The sequence below is a fragment of the Geotrypetes seraphini genome, chromosome 8, assembly GCF_902459505.1.
Source record: "Geotrypetes seraphini chromosome 8, aGeoSer1.1, whole genome shotgun sequence".
NCBI classification, from domain to species: domain Eukaryota; kingdom Metazoa; phylum Chordata; class Amphibia; order Gymnophiona; family Dermophiidae; genus Geotrypetes; species Geotrypetes seraphini.
Genome location: NC_047091.1, coordinates 5,335,800 through 5,359,499, shown reverse-complemented (window position 1 = coordinate 5,359,499; position 23,700 = coordinate 5,335,800). Strand labels below are relative to the sequence as shown.

Sequence of the window (23,700 nt, the reverse complement as noted above, 5' to 3'; positions counted from 1 at the left end):
TCTGTCTGCTCTAGCGCAGTGCATTACCTAGCAAGGCCACCTGTCACACAGAGCAGGTTGATTGCTCATCTGGTCCTTGGTGCCCTGGTACAGGTTGAGTTAATGACTTTGTTTATACAGTTTGGGTAATCACCCTGATAAGACAACCCTAACACTCCCCCTCCCCCATCTCTCCCCTTCTGTGATTAAATCCTGTTGGCTTAAAGCTGGCACCTTCATTGAGAAAAGCCTTATCGATGCCACGTGGAGCCAGCCTTCCCAACCAATCCATCCAGGGTCGTTTTGTTTTTCAATGAATGCAGCTTAGTCAGTGAGGTCAAGGTTACTTCCCTGCTTTCAGCTCTATAAATAGAGCTGAGATCAACAACCAGACTTACCAGAATAAGCCAGACAGGAGTGATCTAAGAGCTACAGCATTGGAGAGAGGTCTTTTTTTCCACTATTCTTCATAGCAAGGCAAGAGCTTGTCCATCAGGCTACTGAAGGCGTCACTGAGGCAAACAATCATGACAAGCCTAGAACTGGGATGTGAAAATTGCCAATGCAATTCGGTCAATGCAGAAAGGCAGAATGCTATCTTATACACCATCTTGAGCCAAAACGACCCTGCTGGGGCCTGTTACAGCCTAGCACAACACCACTGCCTTTGTGAAAACCGCAGGACAGTATGCCTTAAGACTCCACACCTCACTTGCCAAGCAGCCTCCAACGTCCTGGTCAAGACCATTAGCTTTGTGAAGAATCTGCCATCTTTTCAGCTGCTGCCTCAGGAAGACCAGCTCCTTCTCCTAGAAAGCTGCTGGGCTCCGTTATTCATTATAGGGCTTGCTCAAGAGATGGTCAGCTTTGAAGTCACAGAGACGCTGGCACCCAGCATGCTTAAGAGAATCCTCTTGGATGGTCAACCCTGCAGCCGAAGCCCAGAGTATGGTAGGACACAACCCACCCTAGCGGGAGTGCAGAGGCTACAGTGCTGTCTGAACAAGTTTTGGAGCTTGGACCTAAGCCAGAAAGAGTATGCGTATCTGAAAGGAGCCATTCTTTTTAACCCTGGTAAGTGGGCTACCTAGCAGTGCCAACAGGCTTATGTATAACATATTCAGAGGATAACATCTAGGCATCGAGTTGGATTACCCAAGCAATCTTTCCAACACAATATTCTTCCTCTAGATTCCCAAGCCTGTCCTGGGTGCTATAACCAATCAGGTTTCCCGGATCTCCTCAAATTATGCATGCGACAGATTTGCATGCATTGTATGGAAATTTATGTCAAGCCTAATCATTGCAGATATTATGTAAATCCCATTGGCTGGGTGAGTCGAAGGACTAGATATAGAACTACTGTGGAAAAAAAATGAAATTGATAAGGCTCAGTTTCTATAATATTGTAAGTTTCTGTTTAATCCTTTTCCCTTGATGCAGCTTAACACATGTCTTTAATGTAAATGACAAGACGTATGTTACTTGACCCCGAGACCTTCAGGAAAAGACAACATAGTAGGGCATTCGTATATTGAACCGTTACCAATTTGATAGAGTTTATCGCAAAAATATAAACCATATGTAGAAGTTATTAGTAGACTGATCTATGCTCTCATGCTAATAAATCTTTTATGCAATTATGTGAGCCCTCTGTATTTAAGATGCCAAATTTCCTATATAAAGGACAGGCTTTTGTCCAGAAATTAGAACATACCTTGTCTACATTTAAGACTTGCATGCCCTCATATATCGATATATTAATAAACAACTGTTAATTCAGAACACAAGCTAGTGCTTATTTATTTATGCTTCCACACTACTACCTTAAATGATAGGGAGGAAGCTTGGGATATACACCTAGCCAGTCTAGTTTTCAGGATATCCTCAACTCATGCATATTCATTGGGGATATCCTGAAAAAACAGACTGGCATTAACTCATGCGATTTTAACACAGGTCCCATTTTATACAACGAGACCTAGTTCATAATAACCAGGGTAAACAGTAGAATAAATGGTCTTAACGGTAGCCCACAGTGATAAATTCCCCCCTTAATCTCTTTGCCAATGCTTCTAAGCCCTCTCCCAGAGGCACGCCAAGGCAGTCGTGTTTTCAGGATTACCACAATGCGTATGCATGGCGACTCGTTTTAAGAAAATCTATCTCATGTATAGGCTTTGTGGCAATCTGGAAAACCAGACCACTTACATATGCCTCGAAAGATTTGAGATGCACTGCTTTAAGATAACATGTTTGCAGTTGTCTTTGCTTAAATTTAATTTTTTATGTTATAACCAGATTAAATTCTGCCTCCTGGAAATATGGATACAAGGTGTACTACAGCAGTAAAATAGTTCATAGCAACAAGTATTCCCTTTTCAGAGCACAAACTTGGTCAAAACAGATTAGTGTTTCCCCTTTGGAAGACATCTCTCTAAATTGCCAAGGGGCTAACGTGGATTTTAGCAGTAAGGTTAGAATCCCTCATGATTAAACTCTAAAATCCCTTAAAATTTACATAAATATAATAATAACTAATAATAATAACTTTATTTTTGTATACCGCAGTACCAGAATAGTTTACATGACAAGAGACTGTACATCTACAGCGAAATTTACAAATAAGTCAATCAATCAATATAACTTAGCGAGTCGGGAGCAGAAGAGCAGTGCACTGCGGAGTATATTAATAAACTGCAAATATTTTGCTGGTTTTCTGTAACTCTTGCTTATTATAGCATTTATTCTCATTAAGAATTTGCTTATCCATTAACCATTTCCAGGTCAGCCTTGAAATGCTGAGTTGTAGGGTGTGTGGGCATTTGGCATGCACTGGCCTTGTCCTTGTTGCTGATTGTCAAAGGAAGTCTAGCTGTGAAAGGACATAAGAACAGCCTTACTGGGTCAGACCAATGGTCCATCTAGCCCAGGAGCCCATCCAGGTCACTAGTACCTGGCAAAAACCCAGGGAGTAGCAACATTCCATGCGAAATCAAAGAAAGCAAGATTCCGGAATCCCAAAGAGTAGCAACGTCCCATGCTACCGATCCAGGGTGAGCAGTGGCTTCCCCCATGTCTTTCTCAATAACAGACTATGGACTTTTTCTCCAGGAAATTGTCCAAACCTTTCTTAAAACCAGCTACGCTATCCGCTCTTACCACAACCTCTGGCAATGCGTTCCAGAGCTTAACTATTCACTGAGTGAAAAAATATTTCCTCCTATTGGTTTTAAAAGTATTTCCCTGTAACTTCATTGAGTGTCCCCTAGTCTTTGTAATTTTTAATGGAGTGAAAAATCGATCCATATCTACCCATTCTACTCCACTCAGGATTTTGTAGACTTCAATCATATTTCCCCTCATCCTTCTCTTTTCCACAAGAGAGGAGTTCCAACCCCTTTATCATCTTGGTCGCTCTTCTTTGAACCTTTTCTAGTGCGCTATATCTGTCTTGAGGTAAGGAGACCAGAATTGAACGTAATACTCCAGGTGAGGTGGCAGCATGGAGTGATACAGAGGCTTTATAACATTCTTAGTCTTGTTAACTATCCCTTTTTTAATAATTCCTAGCATCTTGTTTGCTTTTTGGATGCAGTCGCATATTGGACAGAAGGTTTTATCGTATTGTCTACAGTGACACGCAGATCTTTTTCTTGGGAACTAACCCCCAAGGTGGACCTTAGCATCTGGTAACTGTGATTTGGGTTATTCTTCCCAACGTGCATCACTTTGCATTTGTCCTCATTAAATTTCATCTGCCACTTGTATGCCCAGTCTTCCAATTTCCTAAGGTCCGCCTGCAATTTTTCACAATCTGCATGCATTTTAACAAATTTTAACAGTTTAGTGTTATCTGCAAATTTAATCACCTCACTCGTCGTTCCAATTTCCAGATCATTTATAAATAAGTTAAACAGCACTGGTCCAAGTACAGACCCCTGCGGCACTCCACTGTTTACTCTCCTCCATTAAGAATGACCATTTAACCCTACCCTCTGTTTTCTATCCGATAACCAATTTCTAAACCACAATTGAACTTTGCCACCTATCACATGACTCTTTAATTTTCTCAGGAGCCTTTCATGAGGAACTTTCTCAAAAGCTTTCTCAAATTCTAGATACACTACATCAACCGGCTCAGCTTTATCCACACCTTCAAAGAAGTCAAGCAAATTGGTGAGGCAAGATCTCCTTCGGCTGAACCCATGCTGACTCCGTTCCATTAAATCATGTTTGTCTACGTGTTCCACAATTTATTTATTTTTTTATAATTGTTTCCACCATTTTGCCTGGCCTACAAAATAAAGGCGTGCAAAAATGTCTGTGTATAGTGGCAACTGTTATTTGTGCAAATGGTGGATAGGGAGTGAAAAAAAGTATACATTTTAAATTAGCAAATTACATGTATGTGGTTAAACTATCACCTAATCACACCCAATGAGCATCTCTTTAATCCAACTAAAAGCAGGTCTGCGCATACTCTTAGCCACTTGAGGCTTTCAGTTTTCACCCAAGACAGTCTACTTAAGCATTTACCTATTTACCTGGCTAGATACCTTTGGAACATTGTTTTCCTAGAGGAGGGACTCTCAACCTAGTTCTCAGCACACACGCAACTAGTCAAGATTTTTAGGATATCCACAGTGAATATTCATAAGATTGATTTGCATATACTGTCTCCTTGCTATGCAAATCTATCTCATTCATATTCACTGTGGATATCCTAACAATCTAACTGGCTAGGTGTGCCCCGAGGAATTAACTGAAAGAAGTGTTACCAGACGTCTGGGGGGTCTGAAAAGATTCCGACATCAGGATGGCATCCGCGAACACACAAACAGGTTAAGGGAGGTGGGGCTGGGGGCGGGCAGAACTGGGCAGGCCTGGGGGCATGGCCATGGGCCTGGATTTTCAAATCTGGTAACCATGAGAGCCACTGTCCTAGAGTCTTATATATTAAAGGATGCGGGGGAGGGGGGCATACAGCCACCAACTGGCAGGCTGCTGGTGGAGGATATTTTCTGTTGGCAGGGCTTGGGAAATTTTGTCAGTTCAGATACGGAGGGGGGGGGGAGAGAAAGCAGGAGGCAGAGCCAGTTTTGTCTCCCCTTCAAATTTAAAGTTTGGCTATGTGACTAGATCTTAGCAGAAAGTGTAATTGTGTTTAGAATAGAAAATACATCTAAGCTTTTCATTTTATGTTCTTTGTTTTATTCCTCCTTCTTTCCCCCCTCCCTCCTCCACACCAGATGTCCGAGGACTAAGAGCTTCTTTGTACATAGAAAGCCTACAGCAGGAAGCCCAGAAGGCATTACGAGAGCTTCTAATGCCCCTCCACCCTGGAGATCCTGGCCGCTTTGCCCGTATCCTACTAACTGCGTCCACCCTGAAAACAATCCTCCCAGCACTGATCTCGGATCTTTTCTTTCGGTCAGTGATTGGAAATGCGGACATCGTGGAGCTGGTCATGGAAATGCTATACATGCAGTGATTAAGCAGAGGCAAACCCTTTCCCAGGTCCACAAAAACCTGCAAGCACTTCCAGATACAAAGACCTCCTAGGCAGGGAGGTTTTTAGATAACACCCACCTGGCTCTAGTTCACCAGAAACTGCAAGCCAAGAGCAACCCAGTACTGGAACAGCAGAGGGCACTGCAGGCCAGGCCAGAGGATGCATTAACAGAGCGATGTAACAAACTTCAACCCACAGATATGAACATAAACTGTACTGATTAATCGCCCCTTAATGTCACAATTACTAAAAGAAAAGAAAACAAACAATTTAAACTACAAAACAAAATGTTTACATGTGCCATATTATTTGTCCATATAAAATATGTCGATGAATGAATAATAATACATTTATCTTACTGGGAAAGCACCCATCATACTGATGCATTAGCTAATTCTGGGGCCCCTTTTACTAAAGCTTAGAGTGCAGTCCTTGAGGCTCACCTACTCCTGCCAGGTTTTCAGGATATCCTTAATGAGCATGCATGAGGCAGATCTGCATGTATTGACTCATTGTTATACAAATTTAGGGTTACCAGATTTCCTCTTTTTAAAAAAAAGGACACTTGGCCCCGCCCCACTCTCCCCAGCCACACCTCCACACAAACCACGTGTCTCCTTCCACCAGCTCAGGGCTTGTCTGGATGTCCTTTGCACATGCGCAGACATCTACATGATGACATCATCACATCGGTCTGAATATGCGCAGAGGACATTCAGACATGGCCCTGAGCTCTGGGCCTTCCGAAACCCAGACAAACTGCCAAGTTTTGGAAATCCCTCCAGGCACCTGGCCAATCCTCTTAAAAATCTCTCATATGCTTATTCACTGTGGATATCCTGAAAACCTGATGGGACTAGGTGTGCCCCAAGGACTGGTTTGGGAAGCACTGCACTAAACATAAGAATTGCCACTGCTGGATCAGACCAGTGGTCCAGCGTGCTGAGCAGTCGACTCCCACGGTGGCCCTTAGGTCAAAGACCAGTGCCCTAACTGAGACTAGCCTTATCAGAGAGTTGTGGAAAACTGGAATGCTCTTCTGGAGGCTGTCATAGGGGAAAACACCCTCCAGGGATTCAAGACAAAGTTAGACATGTTCCTGCTAGACCAGAACATATGCAGGTAAGGCTAGACTCAGTTAGGGCTCAGGTCCTTGACCTAGGAGCTGCTGCGGGAGCGGACTGCTGGGCACAATGGACCTCTGGTCTGACCCAGCAGCGGTAATTCATACCTGTGTATGTTCTGGTTCAGCAGGAACTTGTCTAACTTTGTCTTGAATCCCTGGAGGGTGTTTTCCCCTATAACAGACTCCGGAAGAGCGTTCCAGATTTCTACCACTCTCTGGGTGATGAACAACTTCCTTACGTTTGTACGGAATCTATCCCCTTTTATCTTTAGAGAGTGCCCTCTTGTTCTCTCCACCTTGGAGAGGGTGAACAACCTGTCTTTATCTACTAAGTCTGTTTCCTTCATTATCTTGAATGTTTCGATCATGTCCCCTCTCAGTCTCCTCTTTTCAAGGGAAAAGAGGCCCAGTTTCTCTAATCTCTCACTGTACACCTAAGAGCCATGTGATATTTAAAGCACTGTTTCCCAAGTGGATCCTGGATTTTAGGATATTCACAATGAGTATGCAAGAGATTGATTTGCATACACTGCCGCCATTGTATGCAAATCCATTTCATACATATCCTGAAGACCTGGCTGACAAGGGTAGCAGCGTAGCGAAAGTGAGTGATGCTCCTCCCCGCCCCTTACTGCCCGGGTTGGCTTCAGTGCTCTTTCTGACATCACTTCCTAGGTGTGGGTCCCGGAAGTGAAGTCAGAGTGCCGAAGCCGAGCGGGCAGTAAGTTGGTGGCCGCTCACGCAGAAGTTAAAAAGGTACAGGGAAGGGGCGTGCGCACGGCAGGGGGAGGAATGGGAAGGGGGGGCATCGCCCCGAGGGAGATGGCACCCGGGGCAGACCGCACCCCTCCCAGCCCCCTTACTATGCCACTGGGCAAGGGGGTATTGCAGACCAACTTGGTAAACACTGATTTAATGCATGCTGTCTGTTAGTAGGCACAAAGCTTTAATAAAAGGGCCCCTCTGTTACTTGGAATAAGAAGAGCTGAATATTAGGCTCCAAATGATGCCCTTGAATCTTTCACTGACAAAGTGCAGAAGACAGATGAGTGTGTGTCCTTTTAAGGGCTGTGGGGCTGAAACGGCCATGCTGAATCATCCTCTCCACGTCTCTGTCCTCCTCTGAATTGTCCCTAGACCCATGCACCGGCCTTATCTCTGTTCTGACATGACGCCCCCGTCTTGCAACCAGGAAGTGATGTCAGAAGAAAGACAAGGCTGGCCCAAAGGGTGGAAGATGCTCACACCAGCAAACATTTCAAGAGGTATCTGGGGTGGGGGGAGGTGGAGAGGCAATAATTCCCTTGCAAGACAGCATCTTGGGGAGGCAATCCACCCCCCCCCTCCGCTCCCCACGACACCTGGAGGGGTATTCCACATCCCCATTTGCCACTGGGGTGGAGAGAATGATTTAGTGTGGCCACGATGAAATGTCCTGTGCTGAAATGACCGCACTGCGAGCAGGAGGTAGAAGTTGCTGCTTGTGCCACCAATATTTCAAGAGGTTTGCGGAAGCGGAAGCAGGGAGGGCACTCGAGTGTTGGGGAAGGTATGAGGGCATCCTTAGTTTGAGGGGCTGTGGGGGGAGCATCTCCACACTCCCCAAACAAGGTCAGGTGCTGCTATGATTCGCCCGAGCTGACAGCTGGGTGTAGGAAGATTCAACATGGTTAATTCGGCGCTGAAACAGCCATACTGAAATGGCCATACTGAATTGTCCCAGACCCTAAACACATATGGCAAAGCTGACTGTTTCCTCTGGTACCATTTTTGGTGCTAATCTACTGCAGGAAAGGAGCCCTTGCCCACATCATTTGGATGTCAGTATTTAAGGTTAGGTGTTTCTCTGCATTTTTGTACATAGAGGTTTTAAGTTATTATTTTGTTAAGACAATGTTTTTGCATCTTTGAAAATATTCTTTGTTTTGCCAGAATAAATATTTTAGCAACACAGGTTTTCTAGTTATTCTTCCATAAGTGTGGGTGAAGCAGTGGCTAGAATATTAGAAGCATGAAGACAGTGTTAAGCCTAAATGTTCCCTCCTCACCTTTGAGTATTTTTACGCATCAAAAGTCACTATATGTTAATATAACCCATCCCTATTGTCTCTGAGAAGGCCTCAATATCAGGAGTTATATAGGATAAACATACCCCTCCTCATTTTTTTTTTTTTACAAAACCGTTAGTGTTTTTAGCACTGGATGTAGCAGTAACAGCTCCAACACTCATAAAATTCTGAGCATTGGAGCCGTTACTGCCGTGGCCAGCGCTAAAAATGCTAGCGCAGTTTTGTAAAAATGGGATGGGGATAGTCTCCCAAGCATAGTTTCTCTGTAGGATCAGGCATGAGTGTTCCAAAAGAGGGGGGGGGGGGGGCGAAATTATCCTTCAAGACTTAAGATATATATGCAATATCTCAATAAATCTCCTCCATTCCAAATCTTTATTGTTCAACCACTGACCATACTTTATTTAAGAACTTAGGATGAGATACTTTAGTCAGGGTACAAGACTTTTCCAGTTCCAAATTTTTATACAAAACAGAATCTGTGTCTGTGATTCCTTTGTGCAAATCTCTCCTCTGTATTTCCCTCACTAATTTCCAAGTATAGGGTAATCTACGGCTCCAGTAGAAATGGAAAAACTGTGCTCCATACCTGGGATTCAATGTTTACTCCTTGCCTTCTCTCAGCAGAGCCTATAAAGATTCTGTTCTTGTAAACTACACAGAAAAAGCAGTACAAGGGGATGCTGGAAAGTTCTCAGCCCAACCAACTTCCTAAATTCTGAGCATTATTTTGCTGAAAAAGTGTTATTTTATTTTGCAACGTGCCAATTGATAGAACCATGTCAATGAAAAGTGCGGAACTCTGAGCCATCATGAAGTTTCTATTCCTGCAGAAGAAAACTCCAAAGGAAATCCACGAATATCTGATGCAAACAATGAGTGACAAATGCCCATCATATTGCACAGCGAAGAAGTGGTGTGCAAATTTTCAGCATGGAGATTTCAAGACAGAAGAATCTCATGCAAAGGCATTGTGGTGATCCTGAAAACCTAACTGGCTAGGTGTGCCCCACTTGGTTAAGAAGCAATGGCATAAAATATTCTAATGCAGTGGCGAGAGGCACATCCTGTAGGCAATCAGCAGGAGCCAGCACCTCTCCTTCTTTACAGCCCTCTTCCCTGCTGGCACCCCCCCCCCCCCCCCACATCTCAGGACCCGCAATTCCGAGTGCCCTCGAGCCGCAGCCACTACCTTTAGTGTGCCGCAGTTTGAGAAAGTTGGTGGGTCACTGTCCTAATGTCTTCAATTAGATGTCATTTAAGCCACCTTAGACTATTCTTTCCCATAGTAACCTACCTTTCTGCCCTCCCCATCCACCACCACTCTCCTATTTACATTTTCAGTTTAGGCAGATTAGCTTGTAAACTCTAAGGCGGTGTTTCCAAAGTCAGTCCTGGTGTACCTCCTTGCCAGTCAGGTTTTCAGGATATCCCACATGCATGAAGAAATTTGCATTTAATGGAGGCAGTGGATGCAAATCAATCTCATGCATTTTCATGGTGGATCTCCTGAAAACCTGACTGGCAAGGGGACTCACTTGGGAGAAGGGAATGGTGCTGTCTTTTAGGGCACACATATTCAGAGCCAGGAAGGCCAGACTGGATGATCTGAGCAACTCTATCCTCTTACTAGACACTAGGGGACCTCCAGAATTCGGGGCCACCAACGCCAAATGGCTTTTTAACCACGTACGTCGCAGCTCTACGACGTAGCACGAGTACAAAAAACCCGGCGCCAGCGGAATGCGCATGCGGGTCGATGACGACACGACGCGTCTTGATCCCGCGCGGGTCACGTGAGCGTGCCAAGATGGCGGTGCCCAGTGAGGCCGTCTACTGCGCCGTCGGCAACGTCCCCGCCGGCTTCCGCTCGGCCCAGCTGCGCAATTACTTCAGTCAGTTCACGGAGAGCGACGGGTTCGCCTGCTTCCACTACCGGCACCGGCCCGAGCGGCGGCCAGGCTCCCCGGAGGCGGGCGGGGCCTGCTGTTGTGTGGTGGCCGTGCGGCCGGGACGAGAGCGGCAGTTCTTCCGCATGTACGCAGGGAGGCAGTGGGTGGACGAGAAGGGCAACGGGCTGCCGAGCCGCTGCGTGATTCTCCGGGTGCGGGTCTCCCTGGACGCAGGTACTTTTTGGATCTGGGGAAGGGAGAGGCCTCTGAAACGAAATTTCCTGGTGTTTTTGGGTGGTAAAAGGATTGTCGTCGCCCCCCCCCCCCAAACTTTTAGTATTTTTAATTATTGTGATGTATTAACCACTCTTTCATGAAGAGATAAACCCAAAGAGGAGAGACTGGAAGCCCTGAATATGTATACCCTAGAGCAGGGGTATCAAAGTCCCTCCTCGAGGGCCGGAATCCAGTCGGGTTTTCTGGATTTCCCCAATGAATATGCATTGAAAGCAGTGCATGCAAATAGATCTTATGCAGATTCATTGGGGAAATCCTGAAAACCCGACTGGATTCTGGCCCTCGAGGACCGACTTTGACACCTGTGCCCTAGAGGAAAGGAGAGACAGGGGAGATATGATTCAGACGTTCAAATACTTGAAGGGTATTAACGTAGAACAAAATCTTTTCCAGAGAAAGGAAAATGGTAAAAACCAGAGGACATAATTTGAGGTTGAGGGGTGGTAGATTCAGGGGCAATGTTAGGAAATTCTACTTTACGGAGAGGGTAGTGGATGCCTGGAATGCGCTCCCGAGAGAGGTGGTGGAGAGTAAAACTGTGACTGAGTTCAAAGAAGCGTGGGATGAACACAGAAGATTTAGAATCAGAAAATAATATTAAAGATTGAACTAGGCCAGTTACTGGGCAGACTTGTACGGTCTGTGTCTGTGCATGGCCGTTTGGAGGAGGATGGGCAGGGGAGGGCTTCAATGGCTGGGTGGGTGTAGATGGGCTGGAGTAAGTCTTAACAGAGATTTTGGCAGTTGGAACCCAAGCACAGTACCTATCTTCTCCCTAAATTTCAGTACAGTCGTCTCTTAGTCTATCCTCTGACAAACTGTACCTAAGCTCACATAACTGTACTTAAACTACACAACTACCTAATCTCACATAACTGTACTTAAACTAAACTACTTATATTTGAACTCTACTCCTAAATTGCTGTATTGCCTGTATTTAAATCACATCTCAGTCTTGTAAATCCAATCATTCAAACCTGTTGCACTTCTTATATGTCTAATTACCCTCCATTGTGTATGTTCACTTGTAGACCGTTCTGAGCTACTGGGAGGACGGGATAAAAATCTAAATAAATAAATAAAATAAATAAATAAAATAGAGCTTTGGATTCTTGCCCAGAAATAGCTAAGAAGAAAAAATTTAAAAATTTAAATTGAATCAGGTTGGGCAGACTGGATGGAGCATTCGGGTCTTTATCTGCCGTCATCTACTATGTTATGTTACAATACACTGAATAGTAATCAGGTACTCTTAAGTATTTTCTCTATCTGTCCCAGCAGGCTCACAGTCTTAACTGTGCTACCCGGGGCACTGGAGGATTAAGAGCTAGATTCATTCAACATAGCGACTCAATCGCCGTTGGCTGATTTTCCAACAGCGATTGATTCACTATCAAGTTTGCATGCAAACAGTTTGCACGCAAACTCACCGACTCAATTGCGCAGTGAGCGATTGACACAATGCAGAGCCCTAGCAGTGGTGACAGGGGAAGCGGCCTTCTGTCATTGCTGTCGTGGCTTCTGCTTTTAATAAAACAGATGTTCTGCCAATCTTGGCTCCTTCCTTGATGGCACTGGGCCTTAGGCCCCTTGCTGTTGCATCATGTGATGCACAGGGAGGGGACTAAGGCCTTGATTGACTCGGACGCCTCAGGCTCCTCCCGTGGGCAGGGTCTGAAGCATCTGAGCCAATCAGGGACTTCCTTAGGAAGGAGCCTAAGGAAGTCCCTGTCTGGCTATCCCTCCTGCTGTATGTTTTAGGGCAGTGGTCTCAAACCCTTTGCAGGGCCACATTTTGGATTTGTAGGTACTTGGAGGGCCACAGAAAAAATAGTTAATGTCTTATTAAAGAAATGACAATTTTGCATGAGGTAAAACTTTTTATAGTTTATAAATCTTTCCTTTTGGCTAAGTCTTAATAATAATATTGTCATTTATAGCTAAAGAGACATATGATCAAGAAACTATTTTATTTTACTTTTGTGATTATGATAAACATACTGAGGGCCTCAAAATGGTACCTGGTGGGCCGCATGTGGTCCCCGGGCCGCAAGTTTGAGACCACTGTTTTAGGGTTACCACGATTGTTGGGGGAGGGCCGTGAGAGTGGTAGTTTTTCTTTTTTTTAAATGGGCAGATATTTTGCTTGTGTAATGCACACAAAATATCTGTGCCATTGAAAAAAGAACCCAGGCAGACCTGTTGATAACACAGTTACCGACAGGTCTACAGCAATCAGATTTTAGGATCGGTAAAACCCGATGCTAAATAGCCAAGCAATGTAAGTGAATCAATCGCTTGGCTAATTTGCACAGGGTTTTACTAATTTGCAGAACTGAATCAGAAAATGGGCAATTGAGGGAAAAAACACACGGTGGGCCGTTTTGTGAATCGGGTCGGTTAGCAGCAATCGTTGCTAAACCTGTGAAAACAGGTTTAGCAGCAATTGATGACTTTAGTGAATCTAGCCCTTAGTTTGTTATATGAAAATTTGATGTGTAAATCTTTTGTCTGATGTTGACAATGATGTTCTCTTGTATTGGCTGTAGCGTTGTCATCAATAAAGTTGTTGAAACATAAAAGTCCATGATTGCAGGGTACTGGAAGGTGGCCATGGATTTATTTCTGTTGTAAACTGGGAGGGATTAAAACTAGAAGGGGAGTTCCCAGGTAGTTAACAAAAGCTCCTGGTGCTCTAAGCTCAGCACTGGTTGCTTTGGATTAAGCTGGAAGCTCAAAGGAGCAGGAGGACACTGCTGAGCCATCCAAACAAGCCAGAGAAAAAACAGACTTAACACTGAAGCAGTCTTATTAGTCATGTTATAGACTATGATGATATGAGCCATTAAACCAGAATTATATAAATAAACTATTTGGTTGGGGTTTTTTTGGGTTGTTGTTGGGTTTTTTTTAGATTCATGCGCCTTTCCCTATAAAACCAAAAAGCAACTGCGAAGTAAGAAAGCCGACAGTGAAACATTTACACAGGCGGACCTGGAGAGTATGCCAGAACTGAACCCTCCAGCACTGATGCCCCAGGGCAATGTTGGGACTCCTATGAAAGTCTTCCTGGAACTAATCCAGGCCTGCAGACTGCCCCCAAGAATCATCAAGAGACTGGCACTCAAGTTCCCCAAGACAGGTTCCGGCAGGCGCTATTGCAATGTGCCATTCAGTTACCAGGACTCTGAGACTGTGGAGCAGGAGGACCTGGTGTACACAGCCACAGGAGAGGAAATTTCAGGAGGGAAGGAGCCTCCCTTTGAGTTTAAAGAATGGAAACAAACTGATACCTTGAGACAGGAAGAGCAAGATAACCCAGGCAATGAGTTGCACTTTGATGTAAGTACTGTGGTTTTTTTTTTGGGGGGGGGGGGGGGCAGAAGCTCTGCTGAGAGCCCTCTTAGTCCATAGCATGAGTCATAGCTGTGTATTTGCTACAGCTGGACTGTATTTATCATTGTTGTAAAAGTAACATAGTTTTCATTCAGGGCTTTGGAGTCAGAATCAGAAGCAATTTTAGGTTGCATCTGAGTCAGTAAAAGTGTACTTACTCTGACAACATTATAATGTAAGGTAAATTTATTATTTTATATCTTTGACCTGGATCTAAAATACTGGTTTATACTTTATATTTACCAGAATTTTAGACCCAGAACAAAAAAAATTTAAGCCTAATATCAGACAGACAGTAGAAAATAAAGGAGTCGAAGTTGAAGGTTTGGTGTATCAACTCCATAGCTCTGGTTTTGTTGGACTGTCTCTATTAATTCTGGAGCAGCAAGTTCTCTGCATGCCTGCTATTCCCCTTTCCAACTTCTTTTTAGGGTTAAAAAAGTTAGCGAGTAATATTGCAGCAAAAACAGACTGTGGCATAGTTTAAATCACTTGAATCTTAAAGCAATGCAGCTGATTATGTTGATGCATTTGGTAAGCCAGGAGACAGGACGACAATCAGAATTCTGCACAGAACAAATGGAGTTTATATTCTGTGATGCATGTGCATCTGTGGATTAAATGACGCTCTGATACCCCTCAATGATCCTCTTGCATACTTATGTGTCCAAGTCACATCATCTCAGAAACCATAAGAATAGCCTTACTGAGTCAGCCAGCCCAATGATCCATCAAGCCCAGTAGCCTGTTCTCACAGTGGCCAATCCAGGTCACTAGTACCTGGCAAAAGCCCAAAGAGTAGCAACATTCTTTTATCTCAGAGTAAGCAAGATTATCCCAGGACAAGCAGGCAGCATATTCTTAACGCATGGGTGAAGTCACCGACGGAGCCCCGGTACGGACACTTTTACTAGAAAGTTCTAGTTGGCCGCACCGCACATGCGCGAGTGCCTTCCCGCCCGACGGAGGAGTGCGTGGTCCCCAGTTTCTTCGTTTCCGCGGAGTGAAGAAGTCGCATGTGGTTTCAACGGCCGTTGAAAACATCCTTTTTGCCTTCCCGCTCGCATTTTTTTCTCGTTTTTTCTCTTTTTCCCACGCAGTCCTCTTACCAGCGCAGGTTCTCGGCCAGACCTCTCAACCCGCCCCAGCAGCAGCCTCGGAGACCTCGTCAGCAACAACACACTCAAGCTCGCTCTCAATCTCACCAACCTGCCAAGCCTCTTCCTCCGTCAAAACCATCTCAGCCCTTTTGACTCCTTTCTCCAGGGCATAGCCAGTCTCCCACCATCATTATCTCTCCCTCAACCCATCGGAGGACGCCTTCAACTCTTCCTCAACCGTTGGGAGGTCATCACATCAGACCTGTGGGTCCTCAACATCATTCGCCACGGCTACTCTCTCAACTTCCAGACTCTTCCACCAGACAATCCTCCAATAGAGTCTGCTTCTCACTCCTCCCACACACCCCTCCTCCTGAGGGAGGTCCAATCCCTCCTTCTTCTCAATGCCATCGAAGAGGTGCCTCCAGACCAAAGGGGTCAGGGATTTTACTCCCGCTACTTCCTGGTTCCCAAAAAGACAGGAGACCTTCGTCCCATCCTCGATCTCCGGGACCTCAACAAGTGCCTGGTCAAGGAAAAGTTCAGAATGCTCTCCCTGGCCACGCTTTATCCTCTTCTCTCTCAACACGACTGGCTATGTTCCCTGGACCTCAAAGAGGCCTACACTCACATTCCAATCCATCTCTGATTTCAGATACAGCACCGCCACTATCAGTACAAAGTGCTACCCTTTGGCCTCGCATCATCGCCCAGGGTGTTCACCAAGTGCATTATTGTGGTGGCGGCCTTTCTCAGGTCTCACAACCTCCAGGTGTTCCCCTACTTGGACGATTGGTTAGTAAAAGCAACTACGTCTCCGCTTGTGCTACAAGCCACTCAGCACACCATCTCCTTCCTCCATCTCCTGGGGTTCGAGATCAACTACCCCAAGTCGCATCTACTTCCCACACAGCGACTTCAGTTCATTGGAGCTGTTCTCGACACCACTCTGATGAGGGCGTTTCTCCCCTCCAACCGCCAACGGACCCTGCTCCACCTCTGCCGTCAGGTGCTCCTTCATCGCTCCATTCCAGCTCGGCAGATGATGATCCTCCTGGGCCACATGGCCTCGACGGTCCATGTACTTCCTCTGGCGCGACTCCACCTCAGGACACCTCAATGGACTCTAACCAACCAATGGTCACAGACCGCGGATCCTCTTTCTCATCCCATCTCTGTGACATCGTCTCTTCAGCAATCTCTTCAATGGTGGTTGAACTCCTCCAATCTTTCCAGGGGTCTACTTTTTCATCTGCCCCCTCACTCCATGCTCATAACCACAGATGCCTCCCTCTCTGTTTGCTTGGAGGTCACCCATGCGTTAAGAATATGCTGCCTGCTTGTCCTGGGATAAAGCACAGTTACTTACCGTAACAGGTGTTATCCAGGGACAGCAGGCAGATATTCTTACGACCCACCCACCTCTCCGGGTTGGCTTCTTAGCTGGCTTATCTTAACTGGGGACCACGCACTCCTCCGTCGGGCGGGAAGGCACTCGTGCATGCGCGGTGCGGCCAACTAGAACTTTCTAGTAAAAGTGTCCATACCGGGGCTCCGTCGGTGACGTCACCCATGCGTTAAGAATATCTGCCTGCTGTCCCTGGATAACACCTGTTACGGTAAGTAACTGTGCTTTCCGGAATCCCCAAAGAGTGCAATATTCCATGTGGAATTCCCAAAGAATAGAAACATTCCATACTACCAATCCAGGGCAAGCAGAGACTTCCCCCATGTCTTAATAACAGACTATGGACTTTTCCTCCAGGAATTTGTCCAAATCTTTTACCACAACCTCTGGCAATGATCTTCTCTTTGAAGTACAAGCAGAAAAATACTGAAATCTCTGCATGTTTGTCTTCATTGAGAAGTCCAAGGTGGTTGGTTGTCGGTGCTAGCTAGCCTTTGGCTACAGCTGGCTTGATATTCACACTCTCTCTCTCCTTTGTTTCCTTGGGTAGGATGATGATAGATGTGAAGAATGGGAGCGGCACGAGGCTCTGCATGAGGACGTGACAGATCAAGAGCGCACCAAAGAGCGTCTGTTTGAGGAGGAGATTGAGCTGAAATGGGAGAAGGGCGGCTCGGGGCTGGTTTTTTATACCGATGCTCAGTTTTGGCAGGAGGAGCAAGGAGGTAAAGCTTAGAGCCAGAGAACAGAAGCAGTACCACATTCTTTTTCAAACTAGGTCGACTTTCCTGGGAGTGATTCCAGTATTGTGGAACATCTGTCCCTCTCCAATCGGATCCTGATTTCTCATTCCTTTGCTGTATTTGAGTCAAGGTTCTATTGCATCGAGGGTGTTCCAGAAATTCTTTACAGCTGCTGGGAAATATATCTTTTTTTTTTTTTAGAACAGAAATTATAGGTTTGACCATTCAGTTATAGGTAAGATTTGGGTCTATTTTGCTGAAATTTGACTTTTTAAATCATGACATTTTGATATGTTCAAGGTGAGGTACATCCATGTACATTATGAGTAAGTTATCTTTCTGCTTCAGTATTAATTTTATTTTTCTTGTTGCATTGTAATTTACTTTGAATAGGCTTTCTCCTGAAAAGGCAGAATATGCACATTTTTATGAAGAGCAAATGAGGAGGAAAGCAGAAGAGGGCACTCTAAAACCTGAGTCAGCTCTTTGCAACAATTTTCAGTCTTAAGAAGTTGGTGCCAGTGAGCAGTTAGACTGACATGAAGCACTGCATGGATGTCACCCATATCTGCTCTTAAAAAAAACATTTTTGTTACAAAATATTGCTCCATTGTTTATTTGTCTTATCTGAGTCCTTTTTTTTTTTTCCATTCTTTGGACAGATTTTGATGAACAAACAGCGGATGACTGGGATGTGGATATGAGCATTTACTATGACCAAGGTAACATGTTGCCATGTCTTGCACTGATCATTTTCATCACTGCTGGGGAGGCCCCTTCTGCTGCTGCTTCCTTGGAATCCTTCACATAAAACCCAGAGGCTGATACCCCCCAACCCCCTCTCATTTATTATAATGAGAAATCTTGTACCCAGGTTCTGGGAATGTTAGTTGCTTTCCCTCTGAGGAACAACATAACACTGGGAATGTATCTCTTAAGTGTTCCTCTCTTCTCTCTCCACAGATGCAGGTGATAAGGACTCCAGAGATTTTCTGCAGATGCGGCTGGAACAGAAACGCCGGGAAGGACAGGATAGCGTGTCTGTTCTTGAGCAGCCAGTTGGGACCTTTGAGCAGTACACTAAGGTACAGAGAGAGAGCTTGAGCCAGGAAGCCAAGGATAGCTCAGCTTTCTAACCTTTAAGCCAGTGGTCTGAAAATCCAACCCTTTGCAGGGCCACATTTTGGATTTGTAGGTACTTGGAGGGCCTCAGAAAAAATAGTTAATGTCTTATTACAGAAATTAGATAGTTCCAAGTCTAATAGGTGTTGGCATTGTCATCTCGAACCTGGGACCTTAAATCATTTATTATTTTATTGTCCCTTGATATTTCAATTTTGGAGATCCATTTGGTATCAGGTAAACAAAGTAATGGAAAATTCAGTGGCACTAACATATGACACTGTGCTATTTGGCATTATGATGAGAGCTAAAAGCCAAATATCATCCCATAATAATAAACTTCTATTTATTATGACAGGGGTTGCCATACAGCTTATTCTAAGGAATTGGAAAAACTGGGATAGACTGAACTATTCCTTTTGGTGGGAGTCTCTGTCACGTTTTTAAGATGGAACATACTATGGCCATACATCAGGGACATTATAAGAAGTTTCTTAAGATTTGGGAGCCATTGACAAAATTTTGCAGAGTGATTGCTGATTATGCCCTTTGGTCATACACGTCCAGGGTGGGTGGGAGGGCGGGAATGTATTTTTCAATTCTCAATTAGAGCGTAGTTCTTAGATACAATTATGGGGGAGGGGATGATATATCTATTTGTCATAGATTACAATTGTAATTATATTTAAGTGCTTTTATAGAATTATATGATTATTTTATTTTGCACTTACTTAATGGCTTTAAAATGAATAAAGAAATTAAAAAAAAAAAAAGAAATGACAATTTTGCATGAGGTAAAACTCTTTATAGTTTATAAATCTTTCCTTTTGGCTAAGTCTTAATAATAATATTGTCATTTATAGCTAAATAGACAGATGATCAAGAAACTGTTTTATTTTACTTTTGTGATTATGATAAACATACCGAAGGCCTCAAAATAGTACCTGGTGGGCCGCATGTGGCCCCCGGGCCATGAGTTTGAGGCCACTGCTTTAAACCAATAGGAGGAAATATTTTTTCACTCAATTAATAGTTAAGCGCTGGAACTCATTGCCAAAGGATGTGGTAGCAGCAGTTAGCGTTTGGACAAGTTCCTGAAGGAAAAGTCTATACATGGTCTGCTTTTGAGACAGATAATGCCCTGGGATCAGTAGCATGGAATCTTGTGACTTTTTGGGGTTCTAGAATCTTTATGCTATTGGGATTTTGTCAAGTACTCTAGTAACCTGGATTGGCAACTGTGGAAACAGGATACTGGGCTAGATGGACCATTAGTCTCATCTAGTATGGCTATTCTTATGTTTTTATGTGCGCCAAGTATAGAACAATTGAGCCATAGGTTGGCTCTTAGGCATTGGTGGAATGAGGCATTATGACATCACAATTAGAGAATAACACGGTGACAAAATTCATCACCATTCCCGTCCCCGCGGATAACCGCGGTGGTCTCAGCCTCCTCAGTCTGCTCGGTACTTCCGCAAGGTCGCTCTCCCTCGGCGCCTGGTGGATTCAGTCCTCCATCGGTTGGTTCCTGTCTGTATTGCTGGTGATCCTGTACCTCCACCATCCTGTAGGCCTCCTCGATGAATTTCTCGAGCTCCCTAACTTGCTCTTGGATGTGGTTCCTCAGTTGCCCAGCGTGATTCTTCTGAGGCGCGCAGGCCCTCCAGCTCCTGGACCTTGATCTGCAGTCTCCCGACCTCCTTCAGGCTCTCCAGTTCCCGACACCGGCCGCATATGTACGTCTGCCTTCCGGACGGGAGGTAGTCGTACATATAAGAACATAAGCAATGCCTCCACTGGGTCAGACCCGAGGTCCATCATGCCCAGCAGTCCGCTCATGCGGCGGCCCAACAGGTCCAGGACCTGCGCAGTAGCTCCCTATCTATACCCCTCTATCCCTTTTTTCAGCAGGAATTTGTCCAATGCTTTCTTGAAATTTCCTCTTATGGAATCTAGGAAGTTAATATACATAAGCTCTGAAGGGAAAAAGGACTTTGTTTACATTTAGCATTCCTTGTGACCACGCAAGGAATGACCTTTTATAGTCATCTGCTTAGTATGAAGCAGAAGAATGTGAAGACAAAATTGCTGTTCTGGAGGAAGAAGGGGAATTGTTTTCTTGATAAGAACCTTGTCCCTTTAATCAAATGCGGAGGTCATCAGCAAAAGTCCTGCTGTACTGCGCACAGCTCTGTCTGCCCCTTTTCTACAAGGGCTGAATAGCTGAAGTCTCACTGCTGTGCCCTGGAAAACCTGCCTAACCTCTGACTTATCTTTTCCCCTTCCAGGGTATTGGACGGAAGCTGATGGAACGGCAGGGCTGGACCGAGGGGCTTGGCCTGGGGAGCAAAGGCTCTGGAATGGCCGAGGCGCTTGATAATGAGGGGCAGAACCCAAGGTGCAGGCATGGATTAGGGTGAGTCCAGACTGGGACTTGAGCCCCTGTGACTTTAAGGCATATGCAATACTGAGGAGAGGGGCTCATATATAGGTAGATTCCTTCCCTTTTTGGAACAACTCCCAGTAGGAAATTGCCTCATTAAACTTAATCAACCTATTACAGTGAGATTTTAGAGATCTATTTGAGCGCATGTTTCACTATTAAACAAAAAACAAACAAACCACACAACCCCTCTCAAAGTATATTATAACTGAACAATTTGATAATTCATGTAGTCATATATAAAACATTTAAATCCATCCCACGCCACCCCAATCTGGAAACAGGACAGAAAACCCCACTAATGACAAGTCATCATGATGTGATAATTAGCAGTGTCTCTTGGGCTCTCCATGGAGTACCCCTAATCGATCATGTTTTCAGGGTATCCACAATGAATATGCACTAGAGAAATTTGTTTACAATGGAGGCACTGCATGCAGCTATTTCTCTTGCAAGTCAGACTGGCTGGGTGTGTCCCAAGGACCAGGATGAAGCATTCCTGCACTCCAGAAAAATGTGACAGTCAAGGACTAGAGAGACTGCCTTTTGTGGGGTTTGGCTAGAACTGAGGCAGCTTTAGATCATATACTAGCAGGATGAAGAAATGAGAGGGAACATGAAAGCACAGAAAACACCTGGAAGTCTGAAAAGTTGTCACTGGTCCAGGTTCACACAGCGAGTGCAAGGGAAAAGGGTCTTTAGTCTCAGGATCCAGTAATGTAGGTATTGAGTAAATCAAAGGCCAAGTATTCACCTTGTCCCTTTACTCCACAGGTACCATGGAGAACGGCTGCAGACATTTCATACAGCGAAAAAGCTCCGCAAAGCCAACAATATCCTCATCTCCACCATTTACGATGATCCTCATGATGTAGACGGAGGGGACACACTGTTTCGGCGCCAGCAACCTTTCAGCATGAAATATCGACGGGAACTTCCATTTGTTCAGAGCTCAGACACAGACAAGAAGACCAGCAGCCGCTCTGATACGTAACAGAAAGTTCAGTTTTCTAACGCAGTACAATGCAGCCGGCAGTACACACTACGGAATATTTGACTTGGACCCGCTACACTGCGTGATGTAATGGACTGTGCATGAATACTGTAGCAGAAAAACAAATTATATAAACCAGTGCTCCAAGACTGGGGGTATTCTTCCTACTGCTTGCACAGGGTGCAACATTCACAGTATTTTATAACCCAAGCACTTTTTTTTATTGGTCAAAATGTTTTGTGATAATGACCATGTAAATACCATGCGCACTCTTAATGCCGTGTTTCCTGATCTGTAGTTCCGTGGCCAGCAGAGTGCGCATGCGCACTTACCGCGCATCTCTCGGGCTTGTCGGCTCCGGCCAGACAAAGTTCATTTTTTTGTTCAAAGTCCCCGCCGCGGCTCCTCTATCGAACCTCACCAGAGTTGGAGAAGACTTCTGACTCTGGCAGGGATCGAGAGAGGAGACGCAGCGTTGGCTTTGAACTAAAAAATGAACTTTTGCTGGCCGGAGCCGGCAAGCCCGCTGCGAGACCGAGACATGGCTCCATTACTGCCCCCCCTTCCCTTCCCGCGGTCCCGACTATAAACCTGCCAATTCCAGCAGCGTGTGCAGCACTCTACACACGCTGCTTGGGGGCCTTCTACTGCCCTGATTTGCTCTGCCGCGTCTCTGATGATGTCATCAGGGACGTGCCAGCGTAAATCAGGGCAGTAGGAGTACTGCACACGCTGCTGGAATCGGCAGGTTTGTCGGGACGCGGGAAGGGAGGGCAGTAAGGGAGCCGGCCAGACCATGGGAAGAGAAAGGGGAGGTAGGGGAAACGCTGCTGCTGCTGCACAGGGAAGTGGTGTGGAGGGAGGGAAATAAAGGGGTAGGGAATGCTGCTGCTGTGGCTGCTGCACAGGGAAGTGGGGGAGAGAAATGCTGCTGCATAGGAGACAGGGAGAAAGACAAAGAGATAGACAGACAGCGGGAGGAAGGGAGACAGAAAGAAAAGAAGAAAGACACAGGGGCAGGGAGAGACACAGAAAGACAGACAGACAAAGGGGGCCAGGGAGAGAGACAGCGGGAGGGAAAGAGAGAGACAGAAATAAAGACAGACAGACATATATTCTAGCACCCGTTAATGTAACGGGCTAAAATACTAGTATTTTATAATTTATTTAAAATGTTTTCTTTTTTCAAGCATTAAAATGCTCAAAGGAAAATCACAAAAATCTAATAAGTTCTCTCTCTCGGTTAATTTTAGTATCAGACAGTATCCAAGTCAGGTAGTGTAGCTTAGTGTGTAATTTGGGTAGTTGTCCCATGCGGTAGATAGTACTTCGCGTGGGTTTTCTGGGTGCTGGTGCTAGTATTCTCATTTTACAGAAACTATTTTAGCCAGTCTGCTAGATATCATTAAAGTATTTTCCTTTTTAGAGCTTAGAGAGAGAAATGGGAAGAGAGAGTCACTTTTGCTGCTGCTGTTTCAGCTTCTTATCCCTAATAAAAGATGAGAATAAGCTGATTGTATATCAAGGCTGCAGATAAATCCCAGGGAGCTGGAACGTCATGCAGCGTTCCGGTAGAGACTGAAACCACTTTAAACCGAAGTTTTGTTTAAAAC

At 45.0% G+C, this 23,700-nt stretch overlaps 2 protein-coding genes across 2 annotated transcripts; both read left to right on the top strand.

The window, feature by feature from the left end:
* The first annotated feature begins 343 nt into the window (after positions 1-343).
* On the top strand, positions 344-6,113 carry NR0B2 (nuclear receptor subfamily 0 group B member 2). The gene is made up of 2 exons (XM_033956437.1): positions 344-1,053; positions 5,232-6,113. Exons 1-2 carry the CDS (start codon positions 507-509, stop codon positions 5,471-5,473), a joined length of 789 nt encoding a protein of 262 aa, XP_033812328.1. The 5' UTR covers positions 344-506; the 3' UTR covers positions 5,474-6,113.
* Positions 6,114-10,440: 4,327 nt separating this feature from the next.
* On the top strand, positions 10,441-22,234 carry GPATCH3 (G-patch domain containing 3). The gene is made up of 7 exons (XM_033953758.1): positions 10,441-10,815; positions 13,793-14,220; positions 17,333-17,507; positions 18,188-18,247; positions 18,489-18,610; positions 20,939-21,066; positions 21,868-22,234. The coding sequence occupies exons 1-7, from the start codon at positions 10,449-10,451 to the stop codon at positions 22,085-22,087; spliced, it is 1,500 nt and encodes a 499-aa protein (XP_033809649.1). The 5' UTR covers positions 10,441-10,448; the 3' UTR covers positions 22,088-22,234.
* Positions 22,235-23,700: the final 1,466 nt, after the last annotated feature.